Genomic DNA, 13,570 nt, shown 5'->3' with positions numbered 1-13,570 from the left:
AAGAATCAGGCAAGAGCAGAAAAATTTCTTCTTTCTTCCAAGACCTGAGCTGGCTGACTGCAGCTGCAGCTCTCAGTACTGAGCCATGCAGGGGAAGCAGGTAGCCAAGAGCAATGGGGGAGGGTGGGCAGAGAGATGACCTTTCTGTTTTAGCAATGGTCAGCTCTTCATTTGGCTCAAGTCACCCTTGGAAACGGCTCCTTGAAGCAGGATGAAGTAAGTAGAGATTTGGTGTTTGCAACCTGCTTATTTTAAATTGGTGAAATTGAGCTTCATCTCCGCTACCTTCTATTTAGCTTTCCTGGCAGCCAGGCAGGGAAGAGTGGGGAGATGGAAAAGCCATTGACCATAGAGATCAGAATATCAACATAAATGATTTCAGTTAGGTTTTCATCTTTGAATTGGCTGTTAGTGGTTTTTAACAGTCAGTCATTGTTGTAAAATTAAATTTTGCTGAAATAAATCCGTTTTGTCATAAAGGGGGAAATATTTTAACACTTTAGGAGTATTCTTGAAGCCATTTGTGAACATGGTATGTGTTGTAAGCTCAGTCTGATCTGTTGTTTCTTTACTACCAGTCTGTTACCTCTCCAGAGATATAATAAATAAATAAATAAATAATAATAATAAAACAAAATAAATAAAATAAAGGGAAAACCATAACAGTTGCAGGGACTTCAACTCTTTTCCTAAAACTTGTGAGGGGACATGAGTTTAGAGGAGCTTCATTCTGTGCTATTTTAAGTGAGAACTTGAAAATGATGGTAAAAGTGATGCTAGGGTCTATGAAATGCATGTTGTAAACAGATTATCTTTCACCTTTTAATGCTTTGTCCTGTTCTCTTAATAATGGTGGTTAAATATTTCAGATCAGAATAGGATTTTTGAACGGAGCTTTTTCTTCTATCTGACAAGTAGAGGGAAGTAATCTGTGTTTTTGTGTGTTTTAATCTTCTGTTAAACTCCAAAAATAGATGTTGTCTGAATGTCATGACTTAGGGCTTCTTTTATTTTAGCTGCTGGTGCAGACCGACTAACGTTGGACAAACTCAGCCCCATACAGACCTGTAATCGGCCTTCCCAGGGACAAGCAGGACGCTTGCTGTCTAAAAAAGGAGGTTACTTAAACATTTTGCAAATTAAATAATGTACTGGTTGCTCAAGATGTCTTCATCCTTTTCAATCCTGTGTTTCTCCCCATGTTATATTAGTGTTACTCAGACTCGAGAGGCCACATCTGAAAAAAGCCTTTTATGCATGAGGCTATTTTTCCCTGACATTAGACCTAGAAATGGACTGGAAGTGAAATACTCCGTGTAGATTACAAAGTGGTAGGCTTGCAGTGAAGATTGTCTTCTTGTCAGGCCTGTTTATTTTGAAGGATTAATGTAGGTGTTCATGTTAAGTCCTCTTACTGCATCTCTTGAATGGAAGTAAATGACTAATGTCTAGGCTGTATCTGTAGGATTTGCAGTTACCATGCATATTATGAAGGAAAGGTGCTCAGTGGCATCAAATTCTTACTTCCCTATAGAGAGATGCAAAAGTTTGCTTGTATTCTAATTAGTGTCTTTTACAGGGCCTTTAACAGGTGAATATATCCCAGCACATAGGGGCTTATGAGGAGTTCTGGTGTCAATATGGTTTTTATTTATGTGACTGAGTTGAAACCTTGAATATTCATGCTTATCTGTTTCCTTCTGAGTGTTGGGCTGTCCCAGTGCTGAGTGTTGCAAATTCTATGTACAGTTGCAGTCCTTGAGAAAGAGGAGTTACCGTAATCGTGCTGGAAGAGCTTGTCTACTTTCAGATGGTTTGCAATAAGGTATGAAAACGAAATGAACACATTGTAAATTTTTTTTTTTCTTTCTAAATAAGTACAGAGATATGTGGCAGAATTTGACTGCTGGCTAGGTAGTAACTGCAGGTTTTGTCTCTTCTCATTCAAGAAATAGACCTATCAGAAATCATTTATTTACAAGTGTATTACAAATTGCAGTTTTCAATTAGAGAACACAAAAAAGGGCATCATCTGAACTTCCTTACGGGTCTTGGGAAGGTGCTGTTGGGTTTCAGTGCTGTGCATTGAATAACTAGGGAGAGCTTTGCACTTCGGTTTGAAGTGATGGTGTTAATAGGACTAAATATGTGTCCGTCATAAAGTTTTACTGGTTTGGCTGAAGTTGTTTGATATCTGAATCTGAAGTTACTTGAAATACTATAATAGTAAATGAATCTGAAGTTAATTGAAACCCGTCCATTTACACATAGCTGTTGTAAAACCAGAGGCAGCTAGCAATGGAGTTGTGTTGGCTAGATAGCAGTGCGTGGCAAGCCATGAGATGTGAGGAGGTGAACTGCGTTAAATACAACAGCTTCTAGTTTCCTGAGAGGTCAGCGTTTGGTCCAATGAGTGGGATTCTTTAGCAGAGACTCATACAAACCAGATTGCCCTCTGAAATCAGGAAGGCTGACAGTGACTGCAACATAAAAAGCTGAAGGTTCAGGGGAAGTGCTTCCTGGCTGCGTTGGGTAAACTTCCAGGTAACCCCCTGAGCATCTGTCTGGTGTGCGTTCGCTTGGGGTGGGTCTTGCAGTGATCCCAGCAGTACAGAAGGAGATCAAAATTTGCACATTTAAAAACATAGGAATGCTGTCATTACCCTCAAGTGCTTAGCAAAAGTAAGAGGTAAGCTGGAGGGGCCAATGAATTTCACCTCTCACTTCTTTTTTTCCTTAATTTATATGGTTAATAATTAATTTTCAAGCTTCTGCTGTATTCCCATAAACCCTTTAGTGAAAGCATTAGTATCATTGGGCTGTGGTTTCATGGTCACTTTAGGCTGACATAAATACGCATCGCTTCTGAGCGGGCAGCTCTCCTGGCTTGCTAGCGTGGGCCCAAGGGAACAGGAGCCTGGTTTGTGTGCTTAAAGTGCTTGGGAAAATGCAGCTTAAGAGAAATAGTGTTCCCTAGTAAATTAACATCTGCCTGAAAATAAGTTTCTGTTTGCTTTTAATAGCTGCGAGATAACAAGACAGATCTCCCCTCCCTCCCCCTCTTCAGCAGCTGCAGCAGCCCAAGAAACACCCTCCATGAATGTCTCCTCGTCGGGGTACTCCAGGACACCAGATTGCCTTTGTTCTGGCCTCTGCCTGGTGGATTTTTCCCTTTAGCATCCCAGGGAATTTCCAATTTGAAAAATCCTGGTGTGATTGTGGAGTGTAATAACAGGTGAACAGGCTGTATGAAGTCTGTATTTTTCTAATTTGAGGGAAAGCAGCACGGCACAAAACCAAAGAATTTATTAAGCTATTCTGTTTTGCTTTGTTTTCATTGTCATGTCATCTGGCACTTTTTTCAGCATCTTTACTCCAGACAGTAACTAGTAGCTGAGGTGGAGGAGGTTTGGTTCAGCTGTTGCCACCTTCAAATCCAAAATGAAGCTGTGTTTCGGGATAGTAAGAGAATGGGTTGCAGCGTGTGATTTGGATGACAGCAGATGCCCTGTTGCAATTTTAGGTTTCCTCCTGTAGAGATGGCAACAGAGGAGCCTTCCTGCTGGGCTGGCAATGCGTAATTGGTTAATCCAGTTAGGTTGTCAGGCTTAGAAAAACAGTGAAACGATGGAGCACCACAGAAAACATCGTGGTCATGAAAAGATGTGCTTGGATCATTTGGGTACTGAGTGAAACTGGGAAAAAAATCATTCCTTTTAAGAAAAGTCAGCATAAAAATGAAATTTTTGAAAGTTATGCGTATGGGTAATTTGTTCTGAAAATGGTGCTGAAGAAGTGAAGGTGTTGAATTGCTTTCCTCCTGACTGGTCTGAGAAGGTTCCCAAAAGGCCAAGGACGGTTCAGAAGTGTTACCTGGACCTCCTTTATTTTATTTTTTTCTGAATGGCTTTGTAGAAATTTGTATTTTGTGGAATAAAGGAACATCTTGAAATAAGAAGTGAGCATTCAATGAATTATCTGCAGTCTCTTGACATACTCTAATGTCATTGAGTAAGACTGCTCGCTTTTAACACATGCCTTTCCATACGGAGATGCTGCAGCTATGCGTGTGTAAGTGCAGCACAATATGGTTGGAAATGGAGACAGACTTGTTTTGTAGAGTTAGGCGTGTATGAGTAGCTAAATCTTGGGGTTCAGTGCTCTGTTCCCTGATTGTCTTAGCTGTGGTGGGTGGCTCAGGCTGTGTGTCATGGGGACTGGCTGGGTGTTATCCAAAGGCAGGTGAGGCTGGGGGTGAGCGAGAAGAAAGGGAGCACTTCTCCCACTCTTTTACAAGTGGGTTCCTGCTTTGTTCCTGCGGAGCCTTCCCAAGATGTCGCTTAAATCCCTGCTATAAGTGAGGATGCAGGTCGTGCAAGGATGTCCTGTTGGGGTCGTCTTCAGGGTCTGCAACTGCCACCAGTGATCCAAAACCATAAGCTTCTGCTGTTTGAAGTAGAGAACAAGACATAGAAATTAGGTCCCAGATAGAGCTATTGCTTTTATAAAAAGCAATTTTACTCTTACACTTTGAGATGATGGAGAATCGAGTAATAGAGGATACAAAATACTGTTCTATCCCATAAAGCACAAAATAAAGTTTGCATTGTTTACCTAAATATGTGTTATAATCAGTAAAAAGGATGGGTGTGCCCAGTGTTCATGGACATCTTGTTTGTATGCCATGTTCTGTCTTTATTCTGGGCCCAAATCCTAGCTTGATTTGGAGGAACTACTTTTTTATGTCAAGAACTTGGCAGTGCTAATAGATCTTAACATTCAGTCTTTGTTTTTTACCGAATTTATCCTTTTGCATTTGTTTCTGAAGATTTTGCTTGCAGTATTACTATGTTGTAAAGTTCTTGGTAAAAACAAGCAAAACAAAAAATCCAAAAAACTTGAATCTCTTGAAAGGCTTTTTATGTACAAAATTTCTGTAGTCAATATTAACTTAGTACAATATAGTGCTATAAAATGTACCGAATGCATTAAAATCCTCATTTGACTTTTTTCTGATTGCGTTGTATGTAACAGAAACATTCAGCTTAAGTTATTCAGTGCTGATACACAGGCAATCAGCTACACAGTATTTGTGACAAATGGAAAATTGTAGAGAAAACACCAAATACATTCCATTTCAACTTGCTGAGTTGATTTATCTGAGTTTCTACATGCATGCAGCTTTTAAAGAAAAATGGTGCGTTGCCACCCGAGTGATGCGTCAGCGCGGTGTTTTAATGTAAATTCCACCAAGGGGAACATTAAGGGTTGTAGTGATGCTGTTCATCAAAGTAATTAAGTAAATAGAAACTGTATCTGATGACGAATGTGTCATGCTGATGCTTTGTACTTTTGTGCTGAGGAGCTCTGACAAAGTATTAAATTCTGTTTTTTTTAAATTTTGTGCCAAAAAAGAGACGCATTGATTAAATGTATAGATCACCTCTGAAGCTGGGACTTGAGTTGAAGAATCAATAAAGTGTTAGTAGGTTCCAGCCACCGGTATTATCCATTCTCAAGTATTTATTTTACAGACTCTGTGATTTGAAGCGTAAAATTTGTAGTAGCGGTGAGACTTTCTCAAATTATGGCCAGTAGCTTTTTTTTTTTTTTTTTTTTTTTTTTTAAGCTGTTACTGTATGTATTGCATTTATTTAAAATAAATTCTGTTTCCCTTTGTTGGCATTCTCAAAAACTTCCTCAGGAAAGGATTTGCCAGAGCCCTGCTGCTATGGGTAGCATGTTCTGTAAGGTGTTTTCAGTCTATTCTCAGGAATACAGTGGCCTACTTTGCAAAAAGTACCAATATGGCCAGTCAGCTGGTCACCCTCAGATTCAAGTAGCTTTATAGTGCTTTGAACTGGGTCCTTATATTATTTTTACTTACAGATTTGCATTTTTTTCTGAGAAACTTCAGTAATGCTCATTTTGGTGTTCTAATAACAAGTTTGTCTCTTTTAGGAAATAAAGCCTCAAAGCCATTACAACCATGGATATAGTGAATCTCTTGGACGGAAAAGCCACATTGATGATTACAGCACTTGGGACATTGTAAAAGCCACACAGTAAGTTTTTTTTGAGAGTCAAATAGCAAAATATATATATAGCAAAATGCAAATATATAGCAAAATATATTTTTTATATATAATATATGTATAGAAAAATGTATTTTTTTAATATGCAGAAAGTTGAAGGCTAACTGTATTTGTAGATACAATAACGCAAGATTTTAGAAGTGAGCTCTAAAGTTTAAGATCATTTTATGAGCAATGTGAGAAACATGTAGGAAGCATTGTGATAAGTTGTAAATATAGGTGGTTGCTGGGCAGATCGTTGGAAGAGAAGGTACAGTTTTTCTCCAGCTTGTACTGATGTTTATTTTCTCTAAGTGATGGTTAAGAGGTAAGTGGGCAGCATATTGATGAGCAAATGTGAGGATTTCCTTGATTTCTTGGCATCATTTATGGGTTAGAAAGACTGCATCTGTATGTAGCTTCCTCCATCTTCTCTAATTCTGCACTTTCAGTGGTGCTATGAAACTGACTTTATTGCTGAGAAAAGAATTGTAGGAGTAAACTGTAAAGAAAATTCAGCTAATAATTGCTTTTTCAATGCAGATTAATTGTATAGAAGACAAATCTGTGTAGTCCTGTAATACCTACTGACTCACAAGACTTTCAGAAGAATTGTCATAGAACTACTTTTCAACTTTGTTGTTCACTGTTCAGAAACCACCACCATCCCTTTGACCCGTGGTTTTCAGTTAGCTGAGATGATACAATTTCATTTTTAAAAACTATTGTTAGTTTGAAATCCTACTCTATTGCCAAGCTATTTGCCTTTCTTTATAAAAGAAAAAAACAACTTTTAGTTTCTTTCCTAAAAGTCATCTCCTTGAACTGAAGGCACCTTTGCAGCTCAGTATTTGACATAGGCCACATGTAGGTTTAGGAAGTATGTACTTTCCTTCACCTTTTGAGTTCTTAGGGATTTAACTTCCTGATGTAGATGTTGACTGACCCTGCAGTTGTTGCTCTATAGGGTTTAATAGTAACACTACAACCTATAATCTTCTTATCAGGGGATTCTTAGAAATTAAAGCACTGGTATAACATTGAACTGGCTGCTTCTTAAGGGCATGGAACTATGACAGCAGAAGCGATGATTTTGCAAATTACCTGCTTTCATTTTTGTATGCTTGAAGCCCTGAAACACATTTGTCTCAGATAAATGTCTCTGTCATTATCCCTCAGATTTAGGTTGATCTGTGCTTTCAGCTGAGGTGCTTTAATTCTTTTCTGGTCTCCTCTGACAATTAATAGGGCTGTGAGTTATGTGTTACATTCCTCCACAGTCTTTGTGTGATGCAGTTGGTGAGAAGTCCTCTCCTCTGTAAGAGGACTGCTGTTTTCTATCACAGCCCAAATGCTTAATAGCTCAGGGAAAGATGACTCAGCGTGGGTATACGATCAAGTTATGCTAGTGGTATTCCTTGGGACCTCCCAGACTAGACGGATACCTCACCTTTATTTTAAGTATTTACTAAGTTTTGAAGACCATGTTATATAAGACATCAGGCCTTAAGGGAGAGAAACTAAGTATTATAAGGCTTGTAGTAAAATAAAGCTGCTAATATATTAATTCAGCTAATATATTAATTCAGCCCAATTAAAAAAAAAATAAATAAGAAAAATGGTCTCCACATTACTGTTGAAGGTGAAGTTTCACATGATAAATAGCAATGGTGAAAGGGTGCATCACTAATGCGTAGTTCCTGCTAAAATGAACAATGTAGTTACTTCTGTAGAAATATAACCTCTTTAACCTCTTGTACATCTATAACCTTTTTACCTCTTTCTTGTTAATAAAAAATGAGTGATCTTATCCTCTGCCACTTGTCCTCAAATAGCATTGTTTACTTAGATTAAAATAACTGGTTCAGTTTACCTTTCAGTTTGGTGCTAATGTAAGTTGGATGTCACAACAAACTTTTTCTTTTTTTTTTTTTTAAAAAAAAAAGAACACTAATGTGTCTCCTAGAACTCCCCTCCCCAAGCAGTTCAGTAACTTCAATGACAATACAGAAAAACAGAATAAAAATTATATTCAGTCTCCTTAGTTTTGGCTTTTTTTCCCCCCCAGAATTCACATGTGTATTCAGCTAGGATTGGCAGCAAAGTTGTTTTGTTTTTGCTGTGTTTCCCCCCACCCCCTCCAGGACACTTCAAAACCTCCCCTGAAGGATCTAAGTTTTCTCAGTGCAATGATATCAGATGGCAGCTGGGGTGCTTACTGTTAATAAAATGAAATCCTATTGTTCTCAGGACTGATCTGAGAGCTAATTATAATAATAGTCTTGTGCATTTTTCTGTTTCTTTAAAAAACAAAACAAACCTGACACTTTAAAAAAGACAAATCTGTCTGATTGTGTCTTCCAAAATGTTTGTCATTTAATGTAAGACCACTGAAATTGCAGGCTTCTGCAATTTAAGATAGAGGGTGAATTTCACCATAGCCTAGAGTTGTCTGTTATCGTGTTTGTGATAACCCACACAGGAAGCAGTCAGTCGCATCATATGAGTACCTAGTCAGTCATTTAATCTTTTTCAGTCACTGTTCATGCTGTATTTCATGTACTACATTATTAAAAGCTTCTCCTGTGAAATCAACTAGCGTTGTTTATTGCTGCAACACATACTGAAATGGGGAGCATAGCTTCTTAAACTTTAATGTTGATGATGAAAATGTTTAATTCCTCTCCACTCTCTACATGCTGTTTGATTGTAGAATTCCGTTTTGAGATGAAGACTTTATTGGCACATGATTACAGAGAAATAGAAGTGTTAGTAAAATGATGCATTTGCTTTTATGTTTCTCATTAGGTCAAAATGATAAGAGCTTGCAAGCTCCACACATTTTTCCAGAAGAATATTTTGTTCTTTGTTGCATGCCACGTTGGACTGTTCATGTGCTTTATCTTCTTAGTTTGTAGTTTGAGCACTTACTAAATTAACTTGCTTATACGCTGATCTACAAATCTGATAACCTCTTAAAATCAAATTAAGACTGTATGGAAAAGAGCAGTTCAGTCAATGTTATTGGTGCAAGGAGTTTATCAGTATTTGTGTTTTTCTCCCACTATAAATGTATTCCTCATAAGTTGCATAAACTGGATCTAGGCATGATTTACACCAAAAATACTCTGTTTATTTTGCAGAAGCTTGTGCTGGAGTAAGAATGATAGTGTTTAATTTTAATACACATTGATATGAAGGACACTTTCTATTGGCTATTTTATGTGTCCAAAGACATCTAGCTAGAGTTAAAAGCACTACTTTCTTTCTTTTAACTAGAGTTAAAAGCACTACTTTCTTAACCCTTCACATTGTAACATCTGCAAGATGTTTGTAGTCCCTCGGCACCTTGTATTCAATTATAGCAAAATTCAAGTTTATTCATGTAACGTTTCCACTGTTTTTGAAAAGTAGAAGCAGGCCACTCATATATTTGAAAATACATTTTCAATGCACTGGTAAAAATGGGCCATTTTTGCCTTTGCTGTTGCAGTAGAGTAATATAAGTTTACTCCATTTTACTCAATTTAGTAAGTACTTCACCTGGAACTGCGTGGCAGGTCTTTGTATTTCTCCTGTCTCTATAAAATCCAAGGATGGGCTGTGTACCAGTTTAGTTTCTCTGATACCTGCTCTCACTAGAGAGGAGTGAATGGAGTTTCCTATAAACTAGGAAAAGCCATAAGCTGTTTAAAAGTGGAAGTGTAATTGGGGATATTTTAGGTCTGTTTATTTCCATTTCTTATGGATTAGCACTAGTAGCTCTGCTTCATCCAAGTTGGAGTCAACTTTGAACATGATGACCTAGGAGGGGTACCATGATAACATAGTAACTTAAAGCTCATTGCTGGCTGTTTCTTTTTTTAGATCTTTTAAGCCATGAAAATAATGAGAAACAGCTAATGTTCACAGGTGGAGAAGTATGTGGTGGGTTATGACCAGAACTAACTCCAGAACAAGTTAATTCTTGCTTTGTGATTTTCAACTCTGAGTGAAGAGGCACCTTCTGCTTGCAGTGACCTTGAGCAAATTCCAACTGCTAGAAGTGTGTTAAATAAATATTATGAACATTAGTATTAAACATTAATAAGATTAATAACATTTGAGGCTTCTGCAGTATTGATTCTCTGTGCTCAAATATTATGGTTTTGTTATTGCAAGATTAACTTTTCTGCTAGTTTTATTAACCAGTATCATTAAAAATGAGATTTGTATGCATTGTGAAATAGTGCAACAAAAATATGCTGGATCTATGCTGAATCTTGCTCAGAAATAAATAAATTGGATACATTTGAGAACTGGCTTTTGTCCTCACCATTTCTTATTATTCATAGTGTACCAGACACTAAGGAAAGAAAAGATACATAGAAAATAATTCAAATTGGTCAGGGCTGGCCAAAGTGATGATTACTCCTGTTTTTATTTCATCCATCCATAGGGGATGAAGGTCAGATTGTGACAAAAGTATGTATTCTTTGCCTGCTTGATTCAGCCTCTGGAGTTTATATACATACCAGCTTTAGCAATATAATTTAAGTTTGAATGGAAGGGTGTTGTGTTTTTTTAACCACGTTTACAACATAGCCACAACTGTCTAGCCAATCTGGGGCTCTGGAGTGTATATGACAGCTGAAATTCTCTTGTCTCTCAACATCATTGTTCAAGGTTCGTTAGGCAGCTCTTGAGTTTGCTCAAGAGCAGCTTTGCTGTTGAAAACAAAGCTGTCTTACTGTCTAACACACCAAAATATATATATATATATATAAACATGTGAAAGGCTATGTTAGTATTCAACTGCCATTGTTCGTGGGAATGAAACTTTAAAAGGTGAAACAAAAAAAAATTTTTGTATTAATTGCATTTCCAGTTAAAACAGCTTTGATTGTATTTGCAGTGATAGGAGCCTCCTCCCTTATCTTACTGGCTTATATGCTGGTTGTTGGTGTGGTGATGTGCTCGCTGAAGAGAGAAACCTTCTTACTACTGTGACCAAATTTGATGTTGCTCCTATGGCAAAGCTGGCAGCATCTATTTTTAAGACTGTGTGTTTGCAGACAAAAACCAAAGATTACAAATTTAAAACACAAAGGGATTCTAGGACACTATTATTGAAAGTATTAAATTAAGAATATAATTTACGGTGACAAGATACTATAGTTACTGAATTGGCTTAGACTGTGACAATGAAATGAGCTTGCACAATGGGATTTTTGCTCTGAAAGAACTAGTCCCATTTTTCTCAAGAACAAGACAAATTCAACAGTATTGACAATATTCCTAGATTATATTCCATTGATGCTTACCATCCTCCAGAATTAACCCAGATGCTGAATTTGTTGAACTAATATACTGATCTGTTGAGAGGATTTGTCTTCCTTCTTCTCTCTTGAACGGAATACAACCTTTATAGCAACATTGTGAGTATGCTGACTGAAATAGGTGGCTTTCAAATGTTGTAATCTAACAGTGCATCACTAACATTTGGAGAAGACAAAGTGAAGTCAGCCATGGCAGACTAATGAAAGAAAAACTGTGTAGTGTGTTAAGAGAAGAATGCTACATTTCTAGGACGGAGCTCAAGAAACCATGGCTGCATCAGATTCAGTGTTTTCTTCTATTTAATTGTAGAGAGCATACTGTTTCCAGTAATAGGAACAAATTGCTGTAAATTCCTAACCTTTTGCCAGCTGTTTTTTGTCTATCTAGATCCTTACATCCTCTCATGACAATAAATTGGAGTTATTAAGTTATACCTTGTTACATATTTTATAATCAGTTACGAACTCCAGATGCTGTAATATGCCAATGTGATATACAGACGAGCAAGTTTGGGAAATTCCAGAAGCATGTTGAAGATAATTCTCAAACATCAGATGTAGGAGGCCACCTTTCCTAGCTGGCTCACCAAGTACTTAGGACAGGAATTAGAGAAGGCCTTGTGGGAGATGTGACAGGAGGTGGCTGTCTTGGCCACAGTGATCATGAAGCAGTTCAAAAATTTTGGTATAATGTGAAAAAAGGTCTGCAATGTTTCCACCCTGGATTTTAAAAGAGCAAACTTTAAGCTACTCAGGGAGTTAGTTGGCAGTATCCCTTGGGTTTAGGGATCTGTGATAGTGGGTCACTTTTCAAGGACCACCACTTAAAAGCCTAGGAGCAGACAATCCCATTGCCCCTGCAAGTAAAACAAGTGGGGCAGAAGACAAGCTTGGTTGAATAATAAACTCTTCCTGGGACTAGGGCATCAAAATAAAATATATCACCTCTGGAAGCAAGGTCTGGTCTCCACAGGGAGGGTACAGAGCTGCAGTTTGGTTGTGTAGAGAGAAACCAAAAAAAGCTGAAGCCCAACTTGAGTTGACTGGCCAAGGTGGTGTCAGACAATAAAAAAAGGCTTTTTCAGGTATGTGAACAGCAAGAGGCAGTCTAAGGAAAACATTAGACTGATACTTAATGAGGATGGTCACCTGGCAATTAAGGATGAGGAAAAGGCTGAGGCATTTAATTCCTTTTGCCTTAGTTTTTAGCCTTAATGATAGATCGTGAGCTGCCTAGTCCTCTGTTGGAAGACCATGAATGGGGAAGAAATGGCTTTCCATATGTGGCTACTGAAATTGTTAGGGAGCAGCTTTATCAGTTGAATCTTTGGAAGTAAGTGGGGCTTGATGGGATTCATAGCAGAGTGCTTGAAAGGGCTAGTAGATATTACAGCTGGACACCTCTCAACAATTTACCAAAGGACTTGGCAGTCTGGGAAAGTCCCTGCTGACTGGAAGCTAGCCGATGTTACACCAAGAAGGGCATGAGGGAAGCCGCAGGACACTAGAGGCCTGTTAATCTAGCCTCTGTCCCTCAGAAGGTTATGGAGAAGATTATCTTGGATGCTACCAAGAAGCAGTTAAAGAACAAAGCTATTATCAGGCATAGTCAATGTGGGTTCATCAGAGGAAAGTCCTGCCTTAGCAATGGCAGAGCCCCTGGCAGCCAAGGGGGCAAACTAGTTGTTGGATGTGCTGAACACCGCATAGCCGGCTGGTGAAACCCTTTTGATTCTCCCGCTATGTTTAGTGTTAGTGTGGCCTCACCTTGAATACTGCATGCCCTTCTGGGCTCCACAGTACAAAAATGGGTGTTAAGGTGCTTGAAAGCCTCCAGAGGAGGACGACAAAGCTGGTAGCGGGGCTGGCAGCCTGTCCCATGAGGGCAGGCTGAGGCCCTTGGGCTGCCTGGGCTGGAGAAGAGGAGGGTGAGAGGCGACCTCCTGAACTATTCTATTCTACATACTGTGTGGCAAGGTCAGAATTTGCTTTCTTGTATTCTAGAAGTCCTGCTTTCACTGCATCTCTTTTACTGCCTTGTCTCCTCGTTCTTGGCTGAGTTGCCCCTAGTTGTCCTGACTTGTTTCAGTGGCCCTTGCAGCTGCAGGGCCAGCCAAGAATTGCATCACGTTAACCTATTTAAACAAGTGTCAGAGATCGGCCGGTCTTAAAGCCTTA

General features: G+C 38.6%; 1 protein-coding gene across 1 annotated transcript in view; it reads left to right on the top strand.

Moving 5' to 3' along the window:
• The window catches only part of ZDHHC17 (zDHHC palmitoyltransferase 17), a 74,566-nt gene that overhangs the window by 13,985 nt on the left and 47,011 nt on the right, over positions 1–13,570 (top strand). Inside the window, exon 2 of the mRNA XM_084287231.1 lies at positions 5,962–6,065. Coding sequence (XP_084143357.1) covers positions 5,962–6,065 — 104 coding nt within the window. The remainder of the gene's footprint in view (positions 1–5,961; positions 6,066–13,570) is intronic.

The sequence above is a fragment of the Netta rufina genome (assembly GCF_964035555.1).
Source record: "Netta rufina genome assembly, chromosome: 1".
Classification (NCBI taxonomy): domain Eukaryota; kingdom Metazoa; phylum Chordata; class Aves; order Anseriformes; family Anatidae; genus Netta; species Netta rufina.
Note: the sequence above shows the minus strand (reverse complement) of the source record. Positions and strands in the feature narration are given on the sequence as shown.